This window comes from Trichosurus vulpecula, chromosome 6, assembly GCF_011100635.1.
Source record: "Trichosurus vulpecula isolate mTriVul1 chromosome 6, mTriVul1.pri, whole genome shotgun sequence".
In the NCBI taxonomy this organism is placed as follows: domain Eukaryota; kingdom Metazoa; phylum Chordata; class Mammalia; order Diprotodontia; family Phalangeridae; genus Trichosurus; species Trichosurus vulpecula.
In genome coordinates this window covers 222,513,261-222,537,190 of record NC_050578.1, presented here as the reverse complement: position 1 = coordinate 222,537,190, position 23,930 = coordinate 222,513,261, and the positions used below count along the sequence as shown (strand labels likewise).

General features: G+C 44.2%; 1 protein-coding gene across 4 annotated transcripts in view; it reads right to left on the bottom strand.

The window, feature by feature from the left end:
* Positions 1 to 23,930, bottom strand: part of PLEKHA7 (pleckstrin homology domain containing A7) — a 245,303-nt gene that overhangs the window by 15,559 nt on the left and 205,814 nt on the right. For all 4 annotated transcript variants that reach the window (XM_036763072.1, XM_036763071.1, XM_036763070.1 and 1 more), the window contains 10 exons: positions 21,849 to 21,902; positions 14,300 to 14,365; positions 13,800 to 13,880; positions 12,471 to 12,620; positions 9,753 to 9,857; positions 8,798 to 8,906; positions 8,328 to 8,584; positions 4,777 to 4,965; positions 4,473 to 4,590; positions 2,598 to 2,689 (listed from right to left, as the gene is read on the bottom strand). In XM_036763072.1, the coding sequence (XP_036618967.1) occupies positions 2,598 to 2,689; positions 4,473 to 4,590; positions 4,777 to 4,965; positions 8,328 to 8,584; positions 8,798 to 8,906; positions 9,753 to 9,857; positions 12,471 to 12,620; positions 13,800 to 13,880; positions 14,300 to 14,365; positions 21,849 to 21,902 (1,221 nt within the window). The remainder of the gene's footprint in view (positions 1 to 2,597; positions 2,690 to 4,472; positions 4,591 to 4,776; positions 4,966 to 8,327; positions 8,585 to 8,797; positions 8,907 to 9,752; positions 9,858 to 12,470; positions 12,621 to 13,799; positions 13,881 to 14,299; positions 14,366 to 21,848; positions 21,903 to 23,930) is intronic.

The following is a 23,930-nucleotide window of genomic DNA, read 5'->3' as shown; positions in this document are numbered from 1 at the left end:
GGTCCCTTCCTGCCCTAACTCAGAGATCCTATGGACTTCAACAGCTGGTCCAGACAGCCTCTCTTTGTGTAAAGGTTTCCACTGAGGGACTCTCAAATATGCAAAGGACCTGTGATGTCCTTAGCAAGAGGGAAGCCTCCCTACCAGCTCAGAATACAACTAGACAATGACTCCAGAGTTAAGTCCTGGGAAATTGTCTGAAGTTGAAAGAGGGTAAGGGACATGTCCAGGGTCACATAGCTAGTCGGTGTCTGAGCCAGGATTTGAATACAGATCTTACTCCAAGCCCTGCATCCTTAGGCATCCTCTGACTCTTAATAATTACAACATTTTCCCTTAAATCAAGTTAAAATCTGCTTCTGCAATCTACCTACCCAAAGGGCTTCTAATTTTGCCCTCTGAGGCCATAAATATAATCCCTCTCTTATTTGCCAGACAGCTTTCAGATCTTGGAAGACAGTGAATAAGGCCTCCTGAAATCTTCGCTCCTCCAGGTTAGGCATCCTCAGTTCCTTCAATCGGTCCTCCTATGTATGACATGGTTTCTAGTTCCTTCACCATCCCTGTAACTAGGCTTGTCAACGCCCCCCTTCTAAGCACATAACATCTAGAACTGAACACAATACTGTGGAGGATAGTGAGGCTACAGCCCCTCCCTCCCCTTGTCCTGGCCAAGACAGCCTGGGATCCCATTAATTGCTCCTGTTGCTGGTATGTCACTGACTTATACTAAAACCTTCAAGGGCAGCTATGGGGAGCAGTGGTCAGAGTGCCAGGCCTGGAGTCAGGAAGACCTGAGTCAGGAAAACTCATCTTCCTGAGTTTAAATCCAGCCTCAGACACTTGCTAGCTGTGTGACCCTGGGCCAGGCACTTAACCCTGTTTGCCTCAGTTTCCTCATCTGTAAAATACGTGGAGAAGGAAATGGCAAACCATTCCAGTGTCTTTGCCAAGAAAACCCCAAATGGGGTCATGGAGAGTCACACACGACTAAAAATTGACTAAAAAAAAACGACTTAACTGAACTGACTCTCAAAATACCATCATCGGTGCGGATGATGAAGCCCCACAATTCATAAGTCCCAGCCCTAGGGAGATTTCCACTAAATTTACAGTGATTTTTAACCTAAAGTCTACATTGTGATACCTCTATTTTAATTGGTTTAATTGGTTTCTTTTGTAATGCTATGTATTTGATTTCATACATTTAAAAACATTATTCTGAGAAGAGGTTCATAGGTTTCACCAGACACTGACAATAAAAAAGGTTAAGAACAACGGAATCAGACTTTGTCAGATGGGAAAGGAATATGGTTGGGCCACATAGGCAGGTAAGGGCCTCCTTGCAGTTCTTTCATTTACAGACCATAGAGCTAGGCAGGATGGTGAAGGAGTTAGCTATTCTGCAGATCCACACTTACTGTGGGACTCTGGGAAAGTCAGTAACTCTCAGGGCCTCAGGAAACTCTTTAAGACAGTTAGACAATTAGTTAAATTAAGGTTTAAGATAATTAGTTTTTAAAAAGGCTTTGTTAAATGCTATTATGTGCCAGGCACTGTACACTGGAGATACAAAGGGAGAGAAAATCAGTGCCTGCCTTCAAGGTGCTTAGCTTCGAATGGGACAGATAACATGAAAATGACTAAAGATAGAAGGAAGGCGATCTTAAAGGAGAAGAGATTAGCAGCTGGGGAGAACAGGAGAGGCTTGCAGAAGGTGAGATTTAAGCTGAGTGTTGAAGGAAGCCTGAGAAACTAAGGAGGGGGCAAAGTATTCTGGGCAACAGTAAGGTAAAGAATTAAACTATAAACAGTGTTGGTGGAGGAAGGCTTCTTATCTGGAGATCTCTACAGCAATTAAATCCTAAGTCCTGCCTTGCCCCGCCCTCGCCCAAATGTAGATGTTGCAGTACTTTTGGGAAGCACAGACTTGGGCAACCTGGCCTCCAGCCTGGGCCGGGCAAGTAGGGTCATCTGGAAACTTTCATGCCCCTTCTCCCCAACTCCCTACCCCAAGTTCAAATGAACCTTGTCTGCTCTAATCCCTACTCATGAGTGACTGAAGAGTCTTGGCTCCCAGGAAGTGCTTGGAAGGATGGGGGATTTTAGCACTGGGAAGCACAATGACTTTGTCAGTAGACCTGGGTTTGAATCCCGACTATCAATTAACTACCTATGTATCCTTGGGCACCTTTCTTTACCTTTCTCAGTTTCTTCATCTGTAAAAAAAAAAAAAATGGCAGGTCAACTAGATTGCCTTGGAGGTTCCTTCCAGCTTTAGTTGTATGATTTTGTGATTTTTTTTTAAAAAAAATTTAATTTCAAAAGGCCTTCTAGCTGTTCTTTTTCTCCCCCTTTGTATCTGTCACTGCTCCCCAATTAATCTTCTGCTCTTAAGAAGTTACTTTTCCTGCCTCCAGGGAGGATCCTATCTAGCCCATCTTAGATTACTGATCCCAGGAAAGAGGGTTTAGAAGACGGTTCTGCCAAAAGAAACGTGATTAGAGCTCAGGACAGGGAGGGTGGAAGCCCAGACAGGGCCACCAGCAAGTTTCTAACCACAGCACGGAAAGCCTGGGCCATCCAGCAGAGGTTACCTTTGAGCCATCTGCATTTAATCCCCTCCTGAGTGTAACGTAGGAAGGAATGGTAGATGATTGCTGGAGCCTGGACGTGGAGCCGGAAAAACCTTTGCAAAAGAAGGAGAAAAAGAAATGGGCTTGGATGCCCTGGCAAAGAGCCTTTCTACACAGACAACGTGCCCACCCATGCCCCCTGAGGACCAGGAGCCGAGCCCAGTGCCTCCCCTTCTCTGCTGCCCTGGAGCGGGAGAAGCTGTGGGCGCTCCAGCCAAGGATTCTCCCTCTTTCTCTTCTTCCTCCTCGTATGAAAGCTCTGCACATGTCCAGGAACAACCCCCAAAGCCCTTCCAGCCTGGCATGGTCAGCCATGGAGGGGCCAGAGAGTACAGGCAGCACTGAATAAACACGCCTCAAGAAGAAACACTATGGAGGGACAATAAAGAGACCAGGGCTTTCATGCTAGGCATGTGTCTTTAAGCAAGTCACTTTCCTTCTCTTTGGGACTCAGTTTCTCCCTCAGGGCAAGAGGCAGAATACTGCTCAGTAAGGGGATCCACCCAGCCTCTCCAGCCACACACAGTTCAAAGGGCCCCAAATGTTCTGCATGACTTCATACATATAGTCGAGATCAAATCACTTGCCTCTCAAGGAGGGGGGAGGAAGAGAATTTGGAGCTAAAAATTATTTCAGCGATTGTTAAAAATTGTTTTACATGTAATTGGGAAATATTTAAATACACACACACAGACACACGCACACATGCACGTCACAAAGGGCTCCAGTTAAGGATGCTCCAAGGCCATGGACTCATAGACTTATGAGTTGGAGGGGACCTTGGTGGTCATCTATACCAGCTCTGTAATTTTAGAGAGGAGGAAATTAATAAATAAGCATTTAAGTGCCTACTATGTGTTTCTAGCTAGGTGCTTGAAACTCTAACTCAGAGAGGTTAGAGGACTGGCTAAATGAAGAGTAGAGCAAAGATTTAAAACCTGGACCTCTATCTCCAAAGCCAGCACTCCAGATGTGCATAAATAGCTCAGAGATTCTTTACTGGACTAGACTGGGAGGCAGTGCCTAGGACACCCACTGCCAAACCAGTTTTCCCCATGGCAGGGGGCGGGGGTGGGGGGGAAGAGCCTTGCCTGGCACCCTTCATGAGCCTCACACTGATGAAGGAGAGGGCATCTCCCCCAGGTCCCAGCCTGGGCTCCACCCTATGGCTTTTATCAAGCTCCATTCTCAGGAGCACTCAGTGAACAGCCTGGGGGCGGGGGTGACTCTAAGGGCAAAGATCCCTGAAACCTATATGGGGCTTTGGGTTAGAAGAAGGACTCTGATTTCTGAAGCCCTCAGCCATATTCTATCACCCCCAGAAGGCTGATGTCTTAGGAGACAGCTTCTTTCACTCCCCAGACAGAGCCGGAGCCTGGAGCTGACAGTCTGAGGTCCAGACCCCATTTAATAAGGTTGGTTGCAGACCCGTCATTGTTGGTCCCAAAGGATACGCATACACACACCTTCCCCCAAGGGAAATGGGGCTCGATCCAATAAGCATGCATTAAATGCCTAGCAAAAGGTGGTAGCTACACAGGGCCATGTATAGAGTGCTGTGCCTGGGGTTTAGAAGACATGAGTTCAAATTCTCTCACATACTTAATGCCTATGGGACTCTGGACAAATCATTTAATCTGTCTCAGCTTAGGCTTGCCCATCTGAAAATGGGAATAATGATGGCACGTGCCTCGCAGGGTAGTTATGGGGATCAAGTGGGATAATCTTTATAAACGCCCTGCAAACCTTCTATTTTGATGCGATGCTAATTATTATCACTATTAAAAGGATGAAGCTTAGCTCTCCTCTCCACCGCCAGCTAGGGCCCCACCTTACCTCTCCCAGGTAGTGTCTGGTAGCCACTCTCAGGGCCCACAAATCCAAGGGAGGGCTGGTTCATGTCACCACTGAGGGACGCCAGCTCTGGCTCACTCATATATGAACGTAGCTCAACCTATGGGAAGCAGATGTGGAGCAGATGTGGTGAGGGTTAATACAAAGATCCTAACAAAGGTAACAAGGCCCACAAGGCTCTGATTCAGCCCCCAAAGACTCCACCGTCTGTCTCTTCCTTCCTGGCTCCCAGATTCCAAGCCCCGGACTGTGAGTGGACTGTGACTCTCTCCTAGCCGACTCTCACCTTGGAATCCCCATTCACACACTGCCCCAGCTCCCGGTCTCTCTTCCTCTCATCAGACTGCCGCTTGAGGCCTCTCACGGAGGTGTGGCGGATGATCGTGGCTTCCCGAGGAAGAGGGGGCACGGCTGGAGGTGGGTCCTCAGGGCTGTACTGCTCAGGAAGGGGGGGTCGGGGTGGCGCCTCATCTTCCTGCTCATGAGAATAAAAGTAGAATAATCATTTCATATCCAACACGTGGAAATGAAACGCTAGAAATGGGCTAGGAATATCTTTTTCTCCCCTCTCATTTCAGCAAGCATTTTTTTTCTCCCTTCCACCTTATCCCCTCATTTAAAACAAATTCCCGTGCTGGTCACATCTATTAATGTATATCCATTCTACCCCCTGAGTCCACCCCCTCTCTTTCGGGAGGCAGGCAGATGGGTTCATCATTAATCCTCTGGAATCAAGGATGGTCAATGCATTGGTCAGAGTTCTGAAGACTTTCAAAGTTGTTTGCTTTCTGAACGTGACTGTTATTGTAAACCTTGTTCTCCTGGTTCTTCTCACTTTGCTCTGCATCAGTTCCTACAGATCTTCCCAGCTTTCTCTGAACCTGCCCCCTTTGTCATTTGTTACGGCACAACGGTATTCCATTGCACTCATATACCACAACTGGTTTACAATTTTCATTTAGTTTCCCGTCCTTGGCCACTACAGAAAGAGCTGCTATAAATACTTGGGCTCAGGAATCCTAACAGTATAAAAGAAGGTCATAGGGGGGATATTGTCATCAAAGTAGAAAAGCATCAATACTCTGCCTTTGCTCACCCCCATTCATGCCAGGCCTGTAATATTTTATGCCAGGAGACTCTTGAAGGTGTTTGCCTTTGGGGGCCCAACCCCTCCCTGGTGAGGCAGTAGGGTAGAGTATTACAGACAAGAAAACCCAAGAATCATCGAAGGTAAGTGGCTTAAACTCAGGACACACAATGAGCTAGCAGCAGCCCCAGGACTGAGAGCCAAGCCCAGCAGACACTTGGTCCTCTGCTCTCAGCATCCCACAATGAACAATGCCTTATTCCTCTTGTGGTAACTTCCCTAGGGTAGGGAATAGACTGGTAAATCATTCCCACGTATTAACAAGCTTAGAATACCACGGAGCCCGCTGTATAAAAGATTTTTGGCCAACAGCATAGGTCTTATGGGACATGGGCTCCCTGTTATTCCATGAACAGCAAATCTTTTAACCAGCTTTGGTACAATGTGCAGACCAGGGGATGGATAAAAGGTCTCTGGGTCTTTGCAGGGCCCTGGTCTTTCCCTCTGCTCTGTGTGTAGCTACAAACTCTTCTGTGCTCCAATGTCTGTGGGCTGAACCTCCAGAACTCATTTGTGACTCACAGCACTCACACACTGGGCATCCCACATCGTCTGCTATGAATGTGCCTGTTTTTCCTACAAAGTCCCATCTGTGGTATTTGATGAGGGCTGTGGTTTCTTGATATATCAATGGAGCATCACTTGGCTGCCACGAAGGTGGGAGGGCTCTTCCTAATTCCCTGCATCATCCTCCCTAGTCTTACTTTTCTTTCTCCTTTGATTGGGTTCTGCCTAGTTCAGCACAGGGATGTGGAGGTCCCCTTTGCGTCACTCCTTCAATACCAGCACATTTTTTGAATTTGTGAAATTAGACCCTGCACTGAAATGACTGGTTCCTCTCCCTTCCAATCCCCCTCTGGACTACGATTTAAGTGAAGAGTTCTTGAGAAGATTTTGTCATCAGTGGCACAGTGTCTGGAAAGATGCCACATATCCTGGGGGCACTCTGAGGACTGTCCAATGATACAGCCCTATTGGTCATATACTGGCAACAGATTCAGGCCTTTTTCAGCATGGTGTTAACTTTGATCTGTTTCCAGGCCAGGTTAATTACTGTGTCATACAAATCCCTGGGCTCTGATCCCACATGGGTTCTATGTTCCAGGCCCCCATTCTGGAGGTACCTCACCTTGGCCACATGTTGAGCTCAACCCTGAGTGGGGAGAGCACCTCTATAGTCAGTGAGGCCAAAATCATCCCCATGGACAAAAGAGATAATTATTTCATGCTATTTTTATGGTTGTCTGTGACTTCACAGATGATTCAATGGTTAATGCAGAGATATATACATCATTAAGTAGGCTAGAAGACCTTGCCAATAATGAGTTGGGCATGAGAAGTGTCCTAAGAGATATCATAAAGAGTGGAAATGGATTTGGGGTTAAAAGACCTGCATATGTGTGCGTGTGTGTGTTGGATTTAGGGTCAAAAGACCTGGGTTCAAATTCTGACTTTCACTTAATACTTGTGTGATCTTGGGCTAATTATTTAAACCTCTCTGAGGTTTATCTATAAGGTGGGAGAGGGGATGAACAAGGTGGCCTTTGAAGCTCCTTCTAGCTCCCTATCTATGACTCTATGACTCTCTGACAAGCAGAATCAGAAAAGGAGATGGACCAGTCCTGTAATGAAATCAAAGGCCAGCTCAAATGGTCCTATATTGACCCCTCAAAATATTAAAAGGAGAATAGGAAAGGCTGTGGGACACTGGGTGGGTCCTCTGTGGAAGACTGATGAGAAGACAATGGAGAAGAATCCTAGGGGATGAGAAGGTGCTGAGGAGGTTGCAATCTTTCCAATGGAGGAAGTAGGCTCATTGAGAAGATCCTTGACCCATCACTTAGATTGTTAAGTGAAGTAGGCCATTTATCATTGATTGCCTCCCAGTCAGCTGGAATTTCTACTTCTGATCCATGTCTCACATTTCTAAACATAGTTTTATTTGGAGAGGGTAGAAGTGGCCAGCAGCTGAGTAGCAGAGGTATATAAGATAAGGCAGCTCAGTACCCGGAATATAGTAGGCATTTAATAAATGTCCACTGAAGAGCAAGCTTGGCCCCAAAGAGAGCTATAAGAAGACACCTTCTCCATTCCTTTACAGAGAGAGAAGGGTATGGGCCATTAAATATAATGTCAGATCTTGTATTGGATCACTTTTGGTGAATTTTTTCCCCTCCACTTTCTCTTTTTCATTTTAAAAAAAGAAATTCTTTGGGAAGTGGGGGGAGGAACACAGGGGAATTTCTAGATAACATAAAAACAAAAGACATTGCCAGGTGCCATGATGGCCTGTGACTTGTAATCTCTGCTGCTGGGGATACTGATGCTTAGCACAGCATGTACAAATGGTCACTTCCCCTGACTGCTCTCTGGTTCTTTATGTTGGATCAATTTCCTCCTGTGCCAATTTAGGCCCATTTTCTCCTTTTAAGTCCTCTGTAAAGATGGTGGACAAAAGCGTCAGAAAGGGAAGTGGAATCTGTAACCAGCACTTGACTCCCTAATACGCTGATCCTATCCTTCTTACTTCTTGTCTTGCCAGGAAGGAAGCAGGTTCCCACACGGTCACATCCAACTGCACTTGCAGCACAGTTTGGCAAATGGTGACCGCCTTATTTTAGGGGAGGGACGTGGATTTCCCAGACAAGGAGCAGTAGCTGTTTGCTCTGCTCCTGGTCAGCCATACTCACAGCCTTTGGCGTCAGCTTTGTAGGGGACTGGACGGGAGAGGTCACTTTTCTCAGCTGTAGTGGATGGGTTCTATAGGGCACATATGTTTGCAGCTGTGGAAAGAGGCGAACCTCCAGGGGCGTCTTTGCAGGGCTGGTCCATTGAGGGCTGCTTGGAGGGCTAGTCTGAGGAGGGAGTCGTTTGCTCTCCGAAGTGCTGAGAGACTTGAGGACTGAAGGCACAGGCGTGTGGAGAAACAAAGGCACTGTTTTTCTTTCTAAGGGACAAAGGGACAGACTGTGAAATAAAGGGCAAGGTTTCTCTTCCCAAATGTCAACCTTCAGCTGCCTATGACTCACTACCAGTGTGTGGTCGACATTGCTGGCTAGCAGTCATCCCACACCTCTGAGAGTGCTGGCTCTCCCCGCCCCCCATCCCATCCCAGACAGACCCATTCCTCAGCAGGCCAGAAGGGGCACTTTCCTCCCACCTGGATTCTTGAAGGACTCCACTAAGATCTTGAAGTTTGCTTTATTTGCACTCAGGCCAGCAGTGACATCTTCAATCCTCCAAAGATCCTTCTGTATCTGAGATCTCTCCTGCAGATGAAACGAAACGCTTGATTTTCCTCCACGAGTTCTGACTTTTCAATACTACTTAGGCACCCACATGCAAACCCAGAAGGTACAGTGGATACAGCACTAGAACTGGAGTCAGGAAGACCCAAGTTCAAATATGACCTCAGAAACTTTACTAGCTATTTGACCCTGGGCAAGTTAATGAGCCTTTCTCAGACTCAATTTCCTCATCTGTAAAAGGAAAGGGAATAAGCATTTACACAGTGCCTACTATGCGTCAGACACTGTGCTGAGTACTTTTTACAAATACCATCTCATTTAGTCTTCACAGCTCTGTGAGGTAGGTTATTACTGCTATTTTAGAGTTGAGAAAACTGAGGCAAACAGAGGTTAAGTGACTTGCCCAGGATTGCACAGCTAGTACATGTCTGAGGCCAGAAATGATTTTAGGTCTTCTTGACTCTATGCGTGGAGTACCATCCATTGTGCCACTGGTACCTCTGGTGGTGATAGATGGGGGTGTGTGCGTGTGTAGAGAGAGACAGAGAGACAGAGAGAGAGGAGACAGAGTAAGAAAGAGAAGAGGGGAAAAAAGAGGAGAGAGGAAGAGAGCGAGAGAGAGGGAAAAAGAGAGAGAGTGAGAGGGAGGGGGGGGGGAGGGAGGGAGAGAGGGAGAGAGAGAGAGAGGAAAGTGTGAGCGCTATGTATATAAATGTGCATATAGGTCTTCCTGAACCCTGGGTTGGCCCGGGGCAGTGACTATGGTCAAAGTGGACAGAGGTTTCCAGAGGAAAGCAGCTTCTGAAGGAAAAAGCTCTGTATCTGGGGAGGATAACTAACTGGTGGTAGGCTTCGTTGGTCGGTCACCTGAGGCAGAAAGAAGGATCGTCGACTCTGCCTCTGTAAAGTTTGTTTCAGCTGACTGACATCATTCTCCAGCTTCAGGTATTCATTCCAGGCATTTTCCATTTCCTGGTGGCAAAAGGAAACATGGTCAGCTCTTGCCAGGACACACCCTGGGCCCAGCAGAACCTGTGGGTTACATCTAGACCCGTTTCAAAGGAGGGAGGAGAACCTGTTCCAGGAGGCATCTGTTTTTATCAGATGAAACCCTGACTAGGTCAAAGATCAGTTCTCTGTTGCTCTTGGATTCAGTCATTCAATAAAAATTTTTAAGCAATGACTATGCACCAGATACTCTGCCAGGTACTGGGGATACACAGATAAAATACATTACACAGTTATATTACATTGAAGGGGGAGGAGAAAACACATACTGAGAAAAGTAAATACAAAATATAGATGAAGTCATTTCGGGGGAGGGGGGCAGGAAGGAGGGTGTGACCACCTGGATGGGCTTCAGGTAGAAAGTAGCCCTTGAACTGAGCTTTGAAGGAAACAGGGTTCTGTGGTCTATGGGAGAAGGGAGGGCATTCCAGGCCCAGGAGACAGCCTGGAGGTAAGAGATGGAATGTGTGTGTGTGTGTGTGTGTGTGTGTGTGTGTGTGTGTGTGTGTGTGTGTGTGTGTGTAGAGGATAGGAATGTGGAACAAGCCTAGAAAGGTCTTCTAGGCAGATCCTAGGACCTCATCCTGTATTCCACAGTCTCCCATTCCACAGTTGCCACACCTCCCTTCTTCCTAAGCTCCCCTATTTCCTCCTGAGAGCAGAGGTGGATGGGTGTGGGAAGATAAGAGAAGAATCAAGTTACACCTTATCTACATAACAAGGGAAAATAATAATCAGAGTGCTAACAAAATTACATTTTCACTGTTTAAATACTATATATAGGAGAGTACTTAAGTACTTTATGATACAGTACTTTTAAGTACCGTATATACTAATATATAAGTACTATATAGTACTCATACATATAAATACTACATAGAACATATACAGTACTGTATATCATACTTACATACTACAGTATATATAAGTGCCTATACATACATTCACATATACACACACCCCGAAAAGTACTAAATCCAAATAGTTTAAAAACCCAGCTAGCTATCCCCCATCCTCCAGCCCCACATCCCCTACCAAGTGGTCTCTAAGCAAAAATGCCCCTTCCATTAGCTATGATAAAGTCATCACAACTGCAGGCTTCTCCTTTAATGTTTCCCCTCAGGAAATTAGGAGTTTCCCCTTCCTGAAAACAACATCCCCCCAGCCATAATTAAAATTTTTTTGCACTAAAGGCTGGTGTCATAAACCACACCCAGGGTAAACAGCACCAAAAGTGCCCTGGGCTGTAAGGAAAGGGGTGGAATACCGTCTTCTTGTTGGGAGCCTGAGACTTTATGGAACCAGCATGACGCTGCTGCTGCTGGGGAAGCCACCATCGAGTTGGGATGGGAAAGAGCTCATCCAGTACCATAGAACCCTAAATGCTATCAACCTCCTCTAAATTCAATGCCCTAGGACAAACCCCCAGTTTCCCTGCCCTAGTCATGGCTCTCATACCCTCTGCCCTGGGATAGAAACTGCCCTTTACAGCCAAAGAGCTAATTCAAAAACATCACACCACAGTCATGGCTGACTGTGCCTCCACACTTCCCATCTGCTCACAAATTCAGTCACTATTTTATACGACCCCCATCTCCCCCCTCCCCCCACCATTCTAAGGTGTTGGTGCAGGAAGGAATTGTAGATGATATCTCAACAGCAAAAGCACCCCCAAATCCCCCTCCATACACACACCCTTCATGGATGCACAAACTCCAGTTTGTAGACTACAGAGCCTGGGACTCTCTTTCTTTTGGGCATTCCACAGGCCCACATGGGTGCCACTGCAGTATAGTGGTCAGGCAAAGAAAAGAGGAAGACCAACCTCGCCCAGCGGGAATGAAGTGCCATCAACTCAAGTGAATTTGGAGGATTCCCAGGTAATGGAGGGACAGTCCTCACCTTCTCATACACAGCTGTGACCCTTGTGGTGGGAGACCTCTAACTGCTCCCCATAACTCTCAAATATCAGAGTCCTTTGTTATAGGCAGAAAGGGCCTGAATTTAAAAAACTCATTTTAAAAGACAGAAGAGAAATATTTGCATTCCCTGCTTCAGTGCCTTGCAGAGAGTATATACTTAATAAATATATATTCAAATGAATTCCTTGAGTTACTTTCACATGTAAAATTAGGTGCTATACTGAAACACAAAATCCCCAGGTGTACTGTGTGCCCTGGGCCCTCCAACCCCCAACCAAGGCTTTAAGCATCCCATTAGTGGCTCTGGGGAATCTTCAAGAAAAGACCAAGGAATAGCCTTGGAAGAAGAGAATGTAATAGGAGAGTTGATGAGACAAAGAGATGAATAGAATTAATGTCACAAGCCCTAAACCCAGTTCCTCCAAAGCAGACACAAGGTAGTTCCCCGGGTCTCTTGAATTCTAGAATGAAGACCTCCAATTGATGTTCTATCAACATGCCTAAGCAGAATTCTCCTGCTCCTTGTGACTTTTGAAAAGCAGTCTCCTTCCCAAGGAACATGAAGTGTGAGCTGTCTATTGGTAGACAGCCCCTGTCCTTGTTCTTCCCCCCCAGTTTCTGCCCCTGCCCCATATTCCCTCCATCCCATACTTACTGTTGAAAGCTTGGATATCTCTGCTCGTATGTGAACGAGGTCCTCTTGCAGCAGCCTTTGCTGGTAAGAAATCTTTTCTGAATGCTGGGGCTGGTCTTTGTACTGCTCCATCTGTCTGTGCAAGACCTCCAGGACTGACTCCAGCTGGTCCTGCCCAAGGGGGAATCAGGTTATTACAGAGACTCAAGTGGTAGAGGTCCTCCAGGCTAACCTCTCCCTCAATCCAAGAATCTCTTAACAGAATGTGTCCATGATCACGTGGACCTCAGGGTCTCTGGCCAGTATGGTGCTGTCTATGGACCTCTGCTCAGAATAATGTTTGATGCCTACATTCACAATGGACAGAGATGCCAAATTTCAGTTACAGGTTAGTGAAAATAAAGAGGTATTTTTTCTCTTATCCAATTTCACAGACCCCAATCCCTCTGAAATCTCTCCAAGGACTCCAGTAAGGCACTCTTGCTCTCCATCACCTCTGACAGTGTTTAGCCAACTTCTGCTAAATACCTCCAGAGATGGAAGAAACAAGGTAACAGACTCACAGGATCATATATAATATCTTTTTCTAAAGGGTAGTAGTAGTAGTAGTAGTAATGATGATGACAAGAACTAGTATTTATATATCATTTTAAGATTTGCAAAGCATTTTACATATGTTACCTTATTTGACACTCATGACCTCATAATTTGAGGTAGGCACTTTTATTATCCCCTTTTTGCAAATGAGAAACTGAGATTGAGAGAAGGTAAGGAATTTGCAGGAGGCTGGATTCAAAGTCAGGTCTCTTGATTCCAAGTTCTATGCTCTACCCACCATACCCCCTAGGTGCTTCAAAAAAACCACCTGTCTTTTGACTGGAAACTATAAGTTACACAATAAGTCCACTGATTTCTTTCTCCAACCTCTTACCAAGTAGCAGAGGTGACCCCATAATCTCAAAGGGCCTGCCAGTGAAGCACAAACTCTGGGAGGTTCCACCATACTGGGACCCAAGTAATCCACCAGCCTCAGTCTCCCCAGGAGCAGGGAGTCAGGGCGAGCTTAAGGTCATCTCCTTAGAGAAGACTTCTAGCAGGCCCACAGGAAAACTTGAGGAGGTCACCCTCTCAATCTGTACAAGCCATCCAATAAATCTCTCAGGAAGACCATTCCTTGTCACTCCTGGCGATAAGGTTTAAAGACACCCTGCTCAGATTTTCGTTTCAGGAAAAATGAGACAAAAACAACAGAATGTCCACTTTCCTTCCTCTTACTGTTTAAAAAAAATAGATAAACATACATTTATATATAAACGCAAACACACACACACATCTTAAAGTCTTAATTACTTTGCTTTCCTTGAGGGCTCTTATCTTGTCTTCTAAGTCCTGCAGGACCCTGTCTTGTTCACATAGGATGCTTAATTTTACCTACAAATAAAGATCAGATATGAAATGAAATTAAAAGCTGGTTTATGATGCCTACTGTCCCATCAAATCTGCCCTAATGCCTCACCCTGGCCCTGAGATGACCTTGGGTTTATTTCTCAAAGGCTCAGTAGGACTTGACACACTGGAAAAGGGCTGAGTGTGGGCTGGTGATGACCATCATGGGAGCACTAGGCCAGCTAAGTCTGGTTACCAGGGGACTAATTTTTATAGCTTCAGGAATTCCTAAAGAACTGTCTGTTAAGGTGTGAAGGGTGTGGAATAACACATCCTTGAAGGAATGAAACCCAGGACCCTTCAGACCTCACAATGACTTTCCCAGTCTTTCAGTCAGTCTTGAGGAGTTGGGGTGAGGACAAATGGAAGGAGGAGACAAGGGGGAAAGGTGGTCAGTGACTCACATCAATATCACTCTCAGCTACTTTCACAGGCTTCAGAACTCTGTCCTTCAGAGTGTCACGGGTCATCTACAAAGGAAGCAATTTAAAGATAAGTTAGGAAAAGAGGCCAGTGAAGGCCAAGCCCATGAGAGCAGGCATGCTATGTTTGCCTCAGCAGTTTAGAGAGGGAAAATTCATTATCTGTGAAAGTATCAGGAGGTGGGGGGGAAGGGGAAAAGACACAGAGGAGAGAAACTGAGTGCTTCAGGCCAAGGAGAGCCCAGTTCACCTCTGCAAAAAGAAGAAACATTGTGCCTGATCAAGATTGTATTAGTAGTTTCTGATAGCTTAAACAGAAGAAAAGATACCACCATCTCAAATAACTGAGTTCTCCATCACAACTATTATACATAAACATATTACATGTTAATGTTATACTGTAATATGTACACATTATGTAGGTATACATTATATTAGTAGAATATAGTGTTGTGTTATATTATATCTACATATGTTATATATTAATATAAACTATTGCTCCCATAACACACCTTACCAGATTTTTATATACTACTGACTTGGTTACATTTGTAAATAGTATATACAGTACTGATTTGGTTACATTGTAAATAGTATATACTACTGACTTGGTTACATGGTAAATATCATATACTACTGACTTGGTTACATTTGTAAATAGTATATACAGTACTGATTTGGTTACATTGTAAATAGTATATACTACTGACTTGGTTACATTGTAAATATCATATACTACTGACTTGGTTACATTTGTAAATAGTATATACAGTACTGATTTGGTTACATTGTAAATAGTATATACTACTGACTTGGTTACATTTGTAAATAGTACATACTACTGACTTGGTTACATTGTATACATAGTATATACTATAGTATATAAAAATCTGGTAAGATGTGTTATGGCAGCAATAGTTTAACCCTTCCCTTCCATGTAAGTTAGGATAATTTTTCCTTAAATGATACTGGGGCAGGAGGCTAGGTGATGCAGTGGATAGAACACTGGCCCTGGAGTTAGTAGGACCTGAGTTCGAAGCCAATCTCAGACACCAGTTGTGTGACCCTGGGCAAGTCACTTAACTCCAACTGCCATCAAAAAAAAAAAAGATACTGAGACCATCCTCAAGTGTTGGTTGGCCCAAGAGACTAAAGGTTCAGATGGCTGATATCACCCCCTGATTGTCTGAATGCAAAGCAGTCACAGAGGGCTCCAGAGGATGCTCTGATGTTTAGCTGGTGGATCAGAATGGACAGCTCAGGCAAGGGAGATCAACCTGTACTGAGTGCCCATTCTTATGGAATGGCCTCCTCCTACGGAGAAATAAACCTCTTTTTGTTAAGTTCTGATGACCTACAAGTACTTTGAAGCTAAACTACCAGGAGACTGGCCTGAATCAGGCCCAGTCTAGGACAACTGGCATAGTGCTGCAGGATGGTAACACGACAGCAAGCTGAAGTAGGGTAGGCCACTGTGTTGTTTTCCATATTTGTACCCCCACTCTTAGCACAATGCCTTCTTTGTTTGCTGTACATGGTTAATAAATGTTTATTTAGGCAGTGTTATATAGTGCAGAGTACCAGACCTGGGTTCAAATCTCTCCTCCCAGCACATACTATCTGTGAGACCCTGGATAACTGAATTGTGAAACTACGATGAGTTTCTTCATTTATGAAACAAGCATAATGATGATAATGATTAATAGTAATACTTTCATTATCTGCCTCATGGGCTTATGGGGAGGAAAGTGCTTTAAGAACAAAGTATTTGATAAAAATGCACTATTACTCTTATTACTGCTACTGGCCATAATACTAATACTTCTCACCCAAGGAAGGTACCTGGGGGAGCACCAGAGAGACTACCTTCCAAGTATTCTAAGGACTCATCTGAAGCCAACCCAGCCAACAGTGAGGTCTGCTCATCAGGCTGATTGCCCAAGAAGAATGACTTCCCTTAAGGACTAGACCAGGCACCAGAGAGTAGCATGTGACTGAGATATCTGACAACCTTCCCTACTGGCCACTGGACATAGGGCTGATCACAGAAATGTGACTCGATTACTTTCTACCTGACCCACATCTCAATGAGCAAGCACCAGATTTCAAATTTAACTTGCTGAGGATCAAAGGATTTAGATGACCTAAATCCTTGTTTTGTTTTGTTTATTTTTTTGGAGGAGGGAAGGCAGGGCAATTGGAGTTAAGTGACTTGCCCAAGGTCACACAGCTAGTAAGTGCATCAAGTGTCTGAGGCTGGATTTGAACTCAGGTCCTCCTGACTCCAGGGCTATAAATCCTTTTTTTTTTTTACAGATGAAGAAAATGGAGCCCAGAGAGAGAAAAAGGCCTGCCTTTTGGCATCTGTTTCATAGAATAACAAGAATAATGATAGCAATCAACACAATTAGTATCTATCTGTGTGTGTGTGTGCATGCGTGTGTGTGTGTGTGTGTGTATGTGTACACACTATATACTAGATAGTACTTGAGATACAACAACCTCAGAAATCATTTATTCTACTATTGTGTTAGAAGAAATGAAGAACAGGAGGATTTCAGAAAAACCTAGACTTATGTAAACTGATACAAAGTGAATTGAGCAGAACCAGGAGAACATTGCACACAGTAACAGATGACAAATAGCAGAGGTGAGATTTGAACAGAGGTCTCCAGACTCTAAATTCAATGCTTTTCCTTCATTACTTCATTTCCCAGGACCACAGGACCCTAGATTTTGAGCTTGAAAGGACATTAGATGCCATTGCGGACAACCTCCTCATTTTATAGATGAAGGAACTTAGGTTAAGAGAGGCTAAGTGACTTGCCCAGAGTCACACAGCAAGTAAGTATCTGAGGCAGGATTCGAACTCACATCCTTCCAACTCCCAGCCTAGAACTCTTCTCAACTGCATCAGCTGGCTATATGGCCGGGGACAGTTCTACATTGAAGCAACAATCTCCTAGAGACAAAGACAATTCCCAGAAAACTCAAATATTATTCAAGATTGTCACCACTCCTATGGAGCAGGTAATTTATCAATGCAAACAAAGTCTATCCTGCAAACAGTGAATTCTCAAACTCTAGGCACTGTCCAAAGCATAACCGGTCAGACCATTTATTCAGCCACAGTCAGGTATAGGAAAAGTCAAGTCCCCAGGGATGATGGAACTCCAGACAATGCTTCTCCAAAGAATGCACCTCACAATGTGATGCTCTCCTGCATTTCACTCTGAAGGTCTTGCTGTGGACGCCACCATCTGATGCCCTGATGGAGAAAGCCAGATGGTGGACAGCAAAGCACCTGGGCACACCTAGGGCCATTACTCACTGGTCCCTCTTTGGGCTTTAGTTTCATAGAATCACAGAATTTCAAAAGATTAACAACAGAGATAAACAAAAGCAATTGACACAGATAGTACCTATCTCTTTATATTATCTACGTGTACATATACACTATATGTTAGGTAGTACTTGAGACACAACAACCTCAGAAATCATTTATTCCGATTCATGCCTGAACTGGAATCTTCTTTAAAACATCCCCAAATTATCATCCAGTTTTCACTTGAAGACTTCCAGAGATAGGAACTTTCTATTTTCTGAAGCAGCCTATACAATTCTGATTGTAAGGATGTCTTTCCTTATGCTGAGTTAAAATATAATGTCTATAACACTCACTAACACATCTTTTAAATTAAAAGTTTATTATTATTTTTGTTTATTTTGGCAGACTGGGTCTCCCTATCTCTCCTAGGCTGGAAGTTCAGTGGCCACTCATGGGCCCAATCCCAATAATAATCAACATAGAAGACTTAACCCATCTCATTTTTCCAATGATCCTTAAGTGGCCTGGCCCCCTTCGCCCCCACCAACCCTCCCACACTTCTGGGGCCTCACAACACTGGTGCCAGCCTTAGTGAAGAAACCCAATGGGGCATTAGCCCTATTCTGGCATTTAAACAATTCACCAGCCTCAACCTCTCCCAGAAGCAGGGATTACAGGCACACCTATCACAGTGCCTAACATACAGTAGGTACTTCATAAATGCTCACTGACTGTCTCCCAACATAATGCATGCTCTTTGAGGGCAGGGACTGTTTCATTTGATTTTTTATGTCTCTAGTACCTGGGATAGGTCCTAGCACACAGTGAATACTTAATAAATGCTTGTTAATCAATAGATTATGTTGTCTCTTCCAACAGAACATAAGCTCCTTAAAAGAAAGGACTGTTTCATTCTTATTTTTATCTCTGGGGTCTAGCATTGTGTCTGGCAACTGTCAATCAACAATAAATGCTTGGATTCTATTGGTCAGGTGGCAGCATGGTCACATAAGCAGTCTTCTTCCTTCAAAGCAAAGAAAACATTTGATGGTCTCATGGGCCAGGCAGTCCTGACTATCCTAGGTGCAAAGTTTTGTGGCTGTTGTTTTTTTTAATTTTTTTTTTAAATTTCCTCTGCATTGCATTGCTAAAATACTGCATTGATAAAAATGCAGGACAAGCATCTAAGGGTCACAGGTGTAAGAAGACAAGAAACTGCCAAAGGGCCTTCTCTGCTGGAAGGAGGGGAGAGGTTTTCTCTCCCTAACCCCGTCAAGAGAAATGTTAGGAAAATGTATCTAGGAATAAAAGAATACAGTAAAAATAACCCTCTCTGGTGCGCTACAGCTGGAAAAAGAAGCAACAAATGCCACAGACTCCATCAAACACAAGGATCTGGTATTTCAGAGATCAGCTGTTTGGGAGCCATGAAATATAACTACTGAAGGCTCCAGTGAGTTGTCTGCTGACAACTGAGACTTTGGCAGCACCCTGAATGTGATGGGGGAGGTCGTCAGCACCATGGACAGGCGGCATGTGTTAAAGGTTAAATGGATGTGTCATGGCCTCTTGGGGTGCTTCCAGTCTAACTGGAGCCTACCCAGGATGACGGAAAACTACGGCCATTTTACCTTTTGAGATCATTCCCCATTACAAGAATATTTTAATAAAGCATACAAAAAGAATATTATCAATGACACCATAGTTTAAGAAACTCTTCGCTAATAAAAAAACAAGCTCATCTTTCTTATCAATCATGTTATAATTGTGATTATTTTGTTACAAATATGAAAAGCCAAAGATTTCTGTCAATAAATAGATATGTATGTTATTTTATCTTTATTGCATGTTTAAGATTTGTTATAAAAACTGTAATAGATTCTTAATTTTATTTGAATTAATTACACACTAAGGAAATTGCATAGATTATCTCATGGAAAAGGGTGAGTTTTTTTTAAAGGCAGAAAGTGCTGCTGTTTAAAGTTCAGAAACCACAATGTAAGAGATTAGTGCTATTACTATAATTATTATCTAGCAGTAAATAATGGCTGACTCCCTGGCCGCCCTCCCCTTCAGAAAAGATAAAATATAAACAGAGCAATGGATGATTACTAGGAGGTGAGTGGCAGAGGAGAGACAAGCAATGATCACAAGTTACATTAGGATCCTGGCCACTCTTCAGTGACCGTGACCCAAACAATAGAAAGACATTAGGGAAGTAAGGTGGAAAACATCCCATTCCTACTAAAGACATCTACATTATTCCCATCGACATTCCATTAATGGCTAACATGAACCACACTAGCACTAAACAGAAGAAATAGTAATACTTGAACAGGAAAAAATTTATCTGAGGGTTGGGGACTCTTAGGAAGATGCTACACAAACCACAGTGATTACCTGGGATTACTTAAAATTTATCTTGCATATATCCTGTTTCTACTAGTCTGTTTGCATATTGTATAGCCTTCAGATTATGAGCTTCTTGAGGGCAGGAACTGTTGTTTGCCTTTATTTGTATCATCGATGCTTAGTGTAGGGCTTGCCACATAGAAGGCTCTTAATAAATGCTTATTAACTTGACCCCAGGGCTTTATAGTCACATAGCATTACACTTTATAACTAAAGAATTAGGCAACCACATGGCAAAGGGCCTGGAGATCATGTCCTTCTGAGCAATGAGTGAAGAAAGTGAGGATATTTAACTTGGAGAAGAGAAGACTTGAAGGGTTGGGGCAGGGAAAGAAGAGGTGAAAACTTTCTTCAGGAATTAAAAGGGCTATTATGGAAAAGATGGATTAGACATGTTTTGTTTGGTCCCAGAAGGCAAAACTAAAAGCATAGGAAATTGCAGAGGGGCAGATTTAGGCTCAATATAACAAAAATCTTTCTCATAGTTGGGTGTCCAAGAGTGAAACAATTTTCCTTAAGAGAATTTTCAGCAGAGTCTAGAACAGACGTGTCAAACTCTTGGTCCATAGGCCAAGCTCCCAGTGAGACTCAAACCATATTAAAATGTAATTGGGAGAGGTTTAACAAAATAAATAAAAATACAATGCAACACAGATAATGTTAATTTGTGGTTTTCTAAATCAATATGCTGCCTCCCTTTGTACTTGAGTTTGACCCCATTGGTCTAGAGGAATATTTATTGGGGGTGTTGTAGAAGATTGGATTAGATGGCCTGGAGAGTTGGCCCTTGGACTACTCCCAGTACTGGTTTAATCCTTTCTTAGTGCTCTACAGACCTATTTAAAATCAAACATAATAAATGTAAGAGAGTCTCATGAGGGAGGTGACCAGAATCTATTTACCTGAGAGAGGGGAGACCCTGGGAAAGTCTCAAAGCCATTCAAGTCCACCTATCACCCAGTCAGAGGTCACCCTTATCAGCCTTCCTGAGCTTCCTCAACACTTAAAACCACCCAGGGTCTGAGGATAACTGGAAATAAGTCCCTGGACACCACTAGACAAAAAGATTAATGTTGGACAACACATATGCAAAAATAAAATCCCCATCAATCCTGGACTTTGAAAAAAACCCAGTTGTGTGGTCACCAGGGAAGTTCCACAATCAGTCCTTATCCAAAGGACCCCCAGCTAAAATGGAGGGGAGAGTGGTCCACTTTTTATGGTTGCCATCAACTAAAAAGGAGATGTTTCTGTCAGAGCAGGCAAAGGCTCAGCTTTAATTATTGGAAAGGCCTGGGTCCCAGTTCTGCCTCCAACATATTTTGGCTCTGGGACCATGGGATTAACCTCTCAGTGCCTCTACACAGCTCTCTAATACTGAAAGTTACAGATGGGTCGCTGATCTGCTTTGGATGAAGGGAGTTTCCACCCTGGAAGTTCCCATTCCAAAGCAGTCACGGGTCCCACTTTCAATAGGAATAAAAACAAGAAATCCACCTTTCTTTAAATAAGTTCTATTAAATAGGTAGTGAAAGGACTGTTCGTCCCATTTTATAGATGAGCAAGCTGAGTCTCAGAGACATTAAGTGACTGGACTATGGTTTGTAAGGGTAAGAGCTATATCTCTCCATTTTTTTTTGCCCATGTTGCTTCCAAATAAAAAGGGGAGATAAATCCAAATATGATACAATTCATCCTTCTCTTAGCCTTCAAAGTCTACATGGGCTGGCAGCCTGTAGGCTGGGAAGGACAAGGAGGAGAGTGAGTGAAGTAGGGTCTAAGTCTGCTCACCTTTAGGTCTAGATACTCCAGGTCTTTCTTCAGCTGAAGGTAGGTGTCGTCAGCCTTCAAGGAAGCACAGAGAAAAAAAATCACAATTACACACCAAGGATTTCCTCACACCCTCTACCAAGCAGCAGCAGCAGCAGCAGCGGTGGAGGCAGCAACAGGCCAAGGCTTCTTGGATGGTTCGGCCACACTGCACATTTTAACAAAGAAATGAAAGAGATCCATCACAACAGAAGCAGCACAGGTTGCTCCTGCAGCAAAGCGCTCGAGACATGATCCAATGGGAGATGTCCACGAGTGACCGGGGGGACTGCCACATCTCATTCACCCATTCCCAAAACACAGACGGATATGATGCTGACACCCAGAAGGAGCTCACCCAACAACCCCATTGAGCCAAAACTCTATAGCCGTCAAATACCCCAGGATAGAGCCAGAGAGCCATCTCAGAGAGAGGAAGAGAGTCTACACGTGGCTCATCATTCTGACAAAAGCTAGTGATGAGCTTGGGGCAGAAGTGGATAGCGTGGTGGACTCAGATTCAGCAAGACTGGATTTCAGATCGACCCCTCTTCTGACACTAGCTATGTAACCATAGGCAAGTCACTTGACTTCTATGAGCCTCAGTTTCCTCATCTGTAAAACAGGGGTGAATAATAGCACTAGGGTGATGGTCAGGCTCAAATGAGATAACATCTGCTAAAATGTTCTGCAAATGTGAATGTTCTGGAAGCCACTTCCTATTTACCCGTCTTGAACATCAAAGGCCATGACCTAAGGATGCCTAAACTGAAGGGGTCGGGGGAAGAGCTACCCTAACCTGCCTTGCCTCCCTCCCCTTCCTCCTAAGCTCACCCTCTGTAGACAAACAGAATTCTCCCTGACTTTCCCTTAGCTCGGCTCTGTCACAGCCCCCCTGGTGGCAGTAATGCCGTTTGAACCCTTACTCCCCAGACAGACTAGATGTCTTGGAAGACAGAATAGTAGATCCTGGATTGCCTTGCTCTCATCACCCTACCTCAACTTCAGGTCCTGATCTGAACCATAACCCATGAGTATCTCCCCCATCTACTTCTCTTATGTCCCCCTGTTTCCCCTGGACCCAGTTCACCCCCTGGCCTCTGGATCTGAAGTCATGCCTAAAGACCTCCGGGCTTCTTCTAGTCATCCAGGTTTGCAACCTAAGAGTCACCCATGATGCTTCACTCATACGTCTCCTATGGCCAATGTTACCAAGGCTTGATAATTCTACTTTCTCCACATCTCTCCATCTGTCCCCTTCTTTCCATTTATACTACAAACAACAGTCTGGGTCCTTAGCACCTCTCTCCTGGGCTACTGTAATAGCTCCTAACTAGTGTCCTTGTATCCAGGCCTTCACTTTTCCAACACATCTTTTAGACAGTTGCCAAATGGATATTCCTATAGCACTGGTCTGATGCTGTTATTTCCTTAACTGAATTTCAGTGGCTCGCCATTGCTTCTAGGATAAAATACAAACTCCTCGGCCTGGCATTTAAAGCCTTTCACAATCTAGTTCCAGTCTATTTTCCACACTGATCACACATTACTCCCTCTCAAGTATTCTGTGCTCCAGACAAAACAGCATACTGTTCCCAGTACAAAACATTCCATCTGCTACTACCTTGGTGCTGCTGCACAGGCTTTCTCCCCTCACATCTACCTCTTGGACCCTCTGGCTCTCTTTAAGGTTCAACTCAAGCAACTCCCTCCAACAACTTTTTACTGATTCCCCCAGTTGCTATCACCAAACCCAAATGAGCACAACATAGTAGAAACATCAACGAATATGGAGTTGGAAGACCTAGGCTAAAATCCCACCTCCAACACTCAACAGATGCTAGAGACGGCTCAATGGATACAGCGCTGGAACTACTGTCAGGAATTCCTCAGTTCAAATTCAGCCTGGGCCAGTCACTTAACCTCTGTCTGCCTTGGTTTTCTCATCTGTAAAATGGGGATAATTATAGTACCAACCTCCCAGGATTATTATGAGGACCAAATGAGGTAATATTTGTAAAGAACTCTGAAAACCTTAAAATGTTATTTAAAAAGAACTCTGAA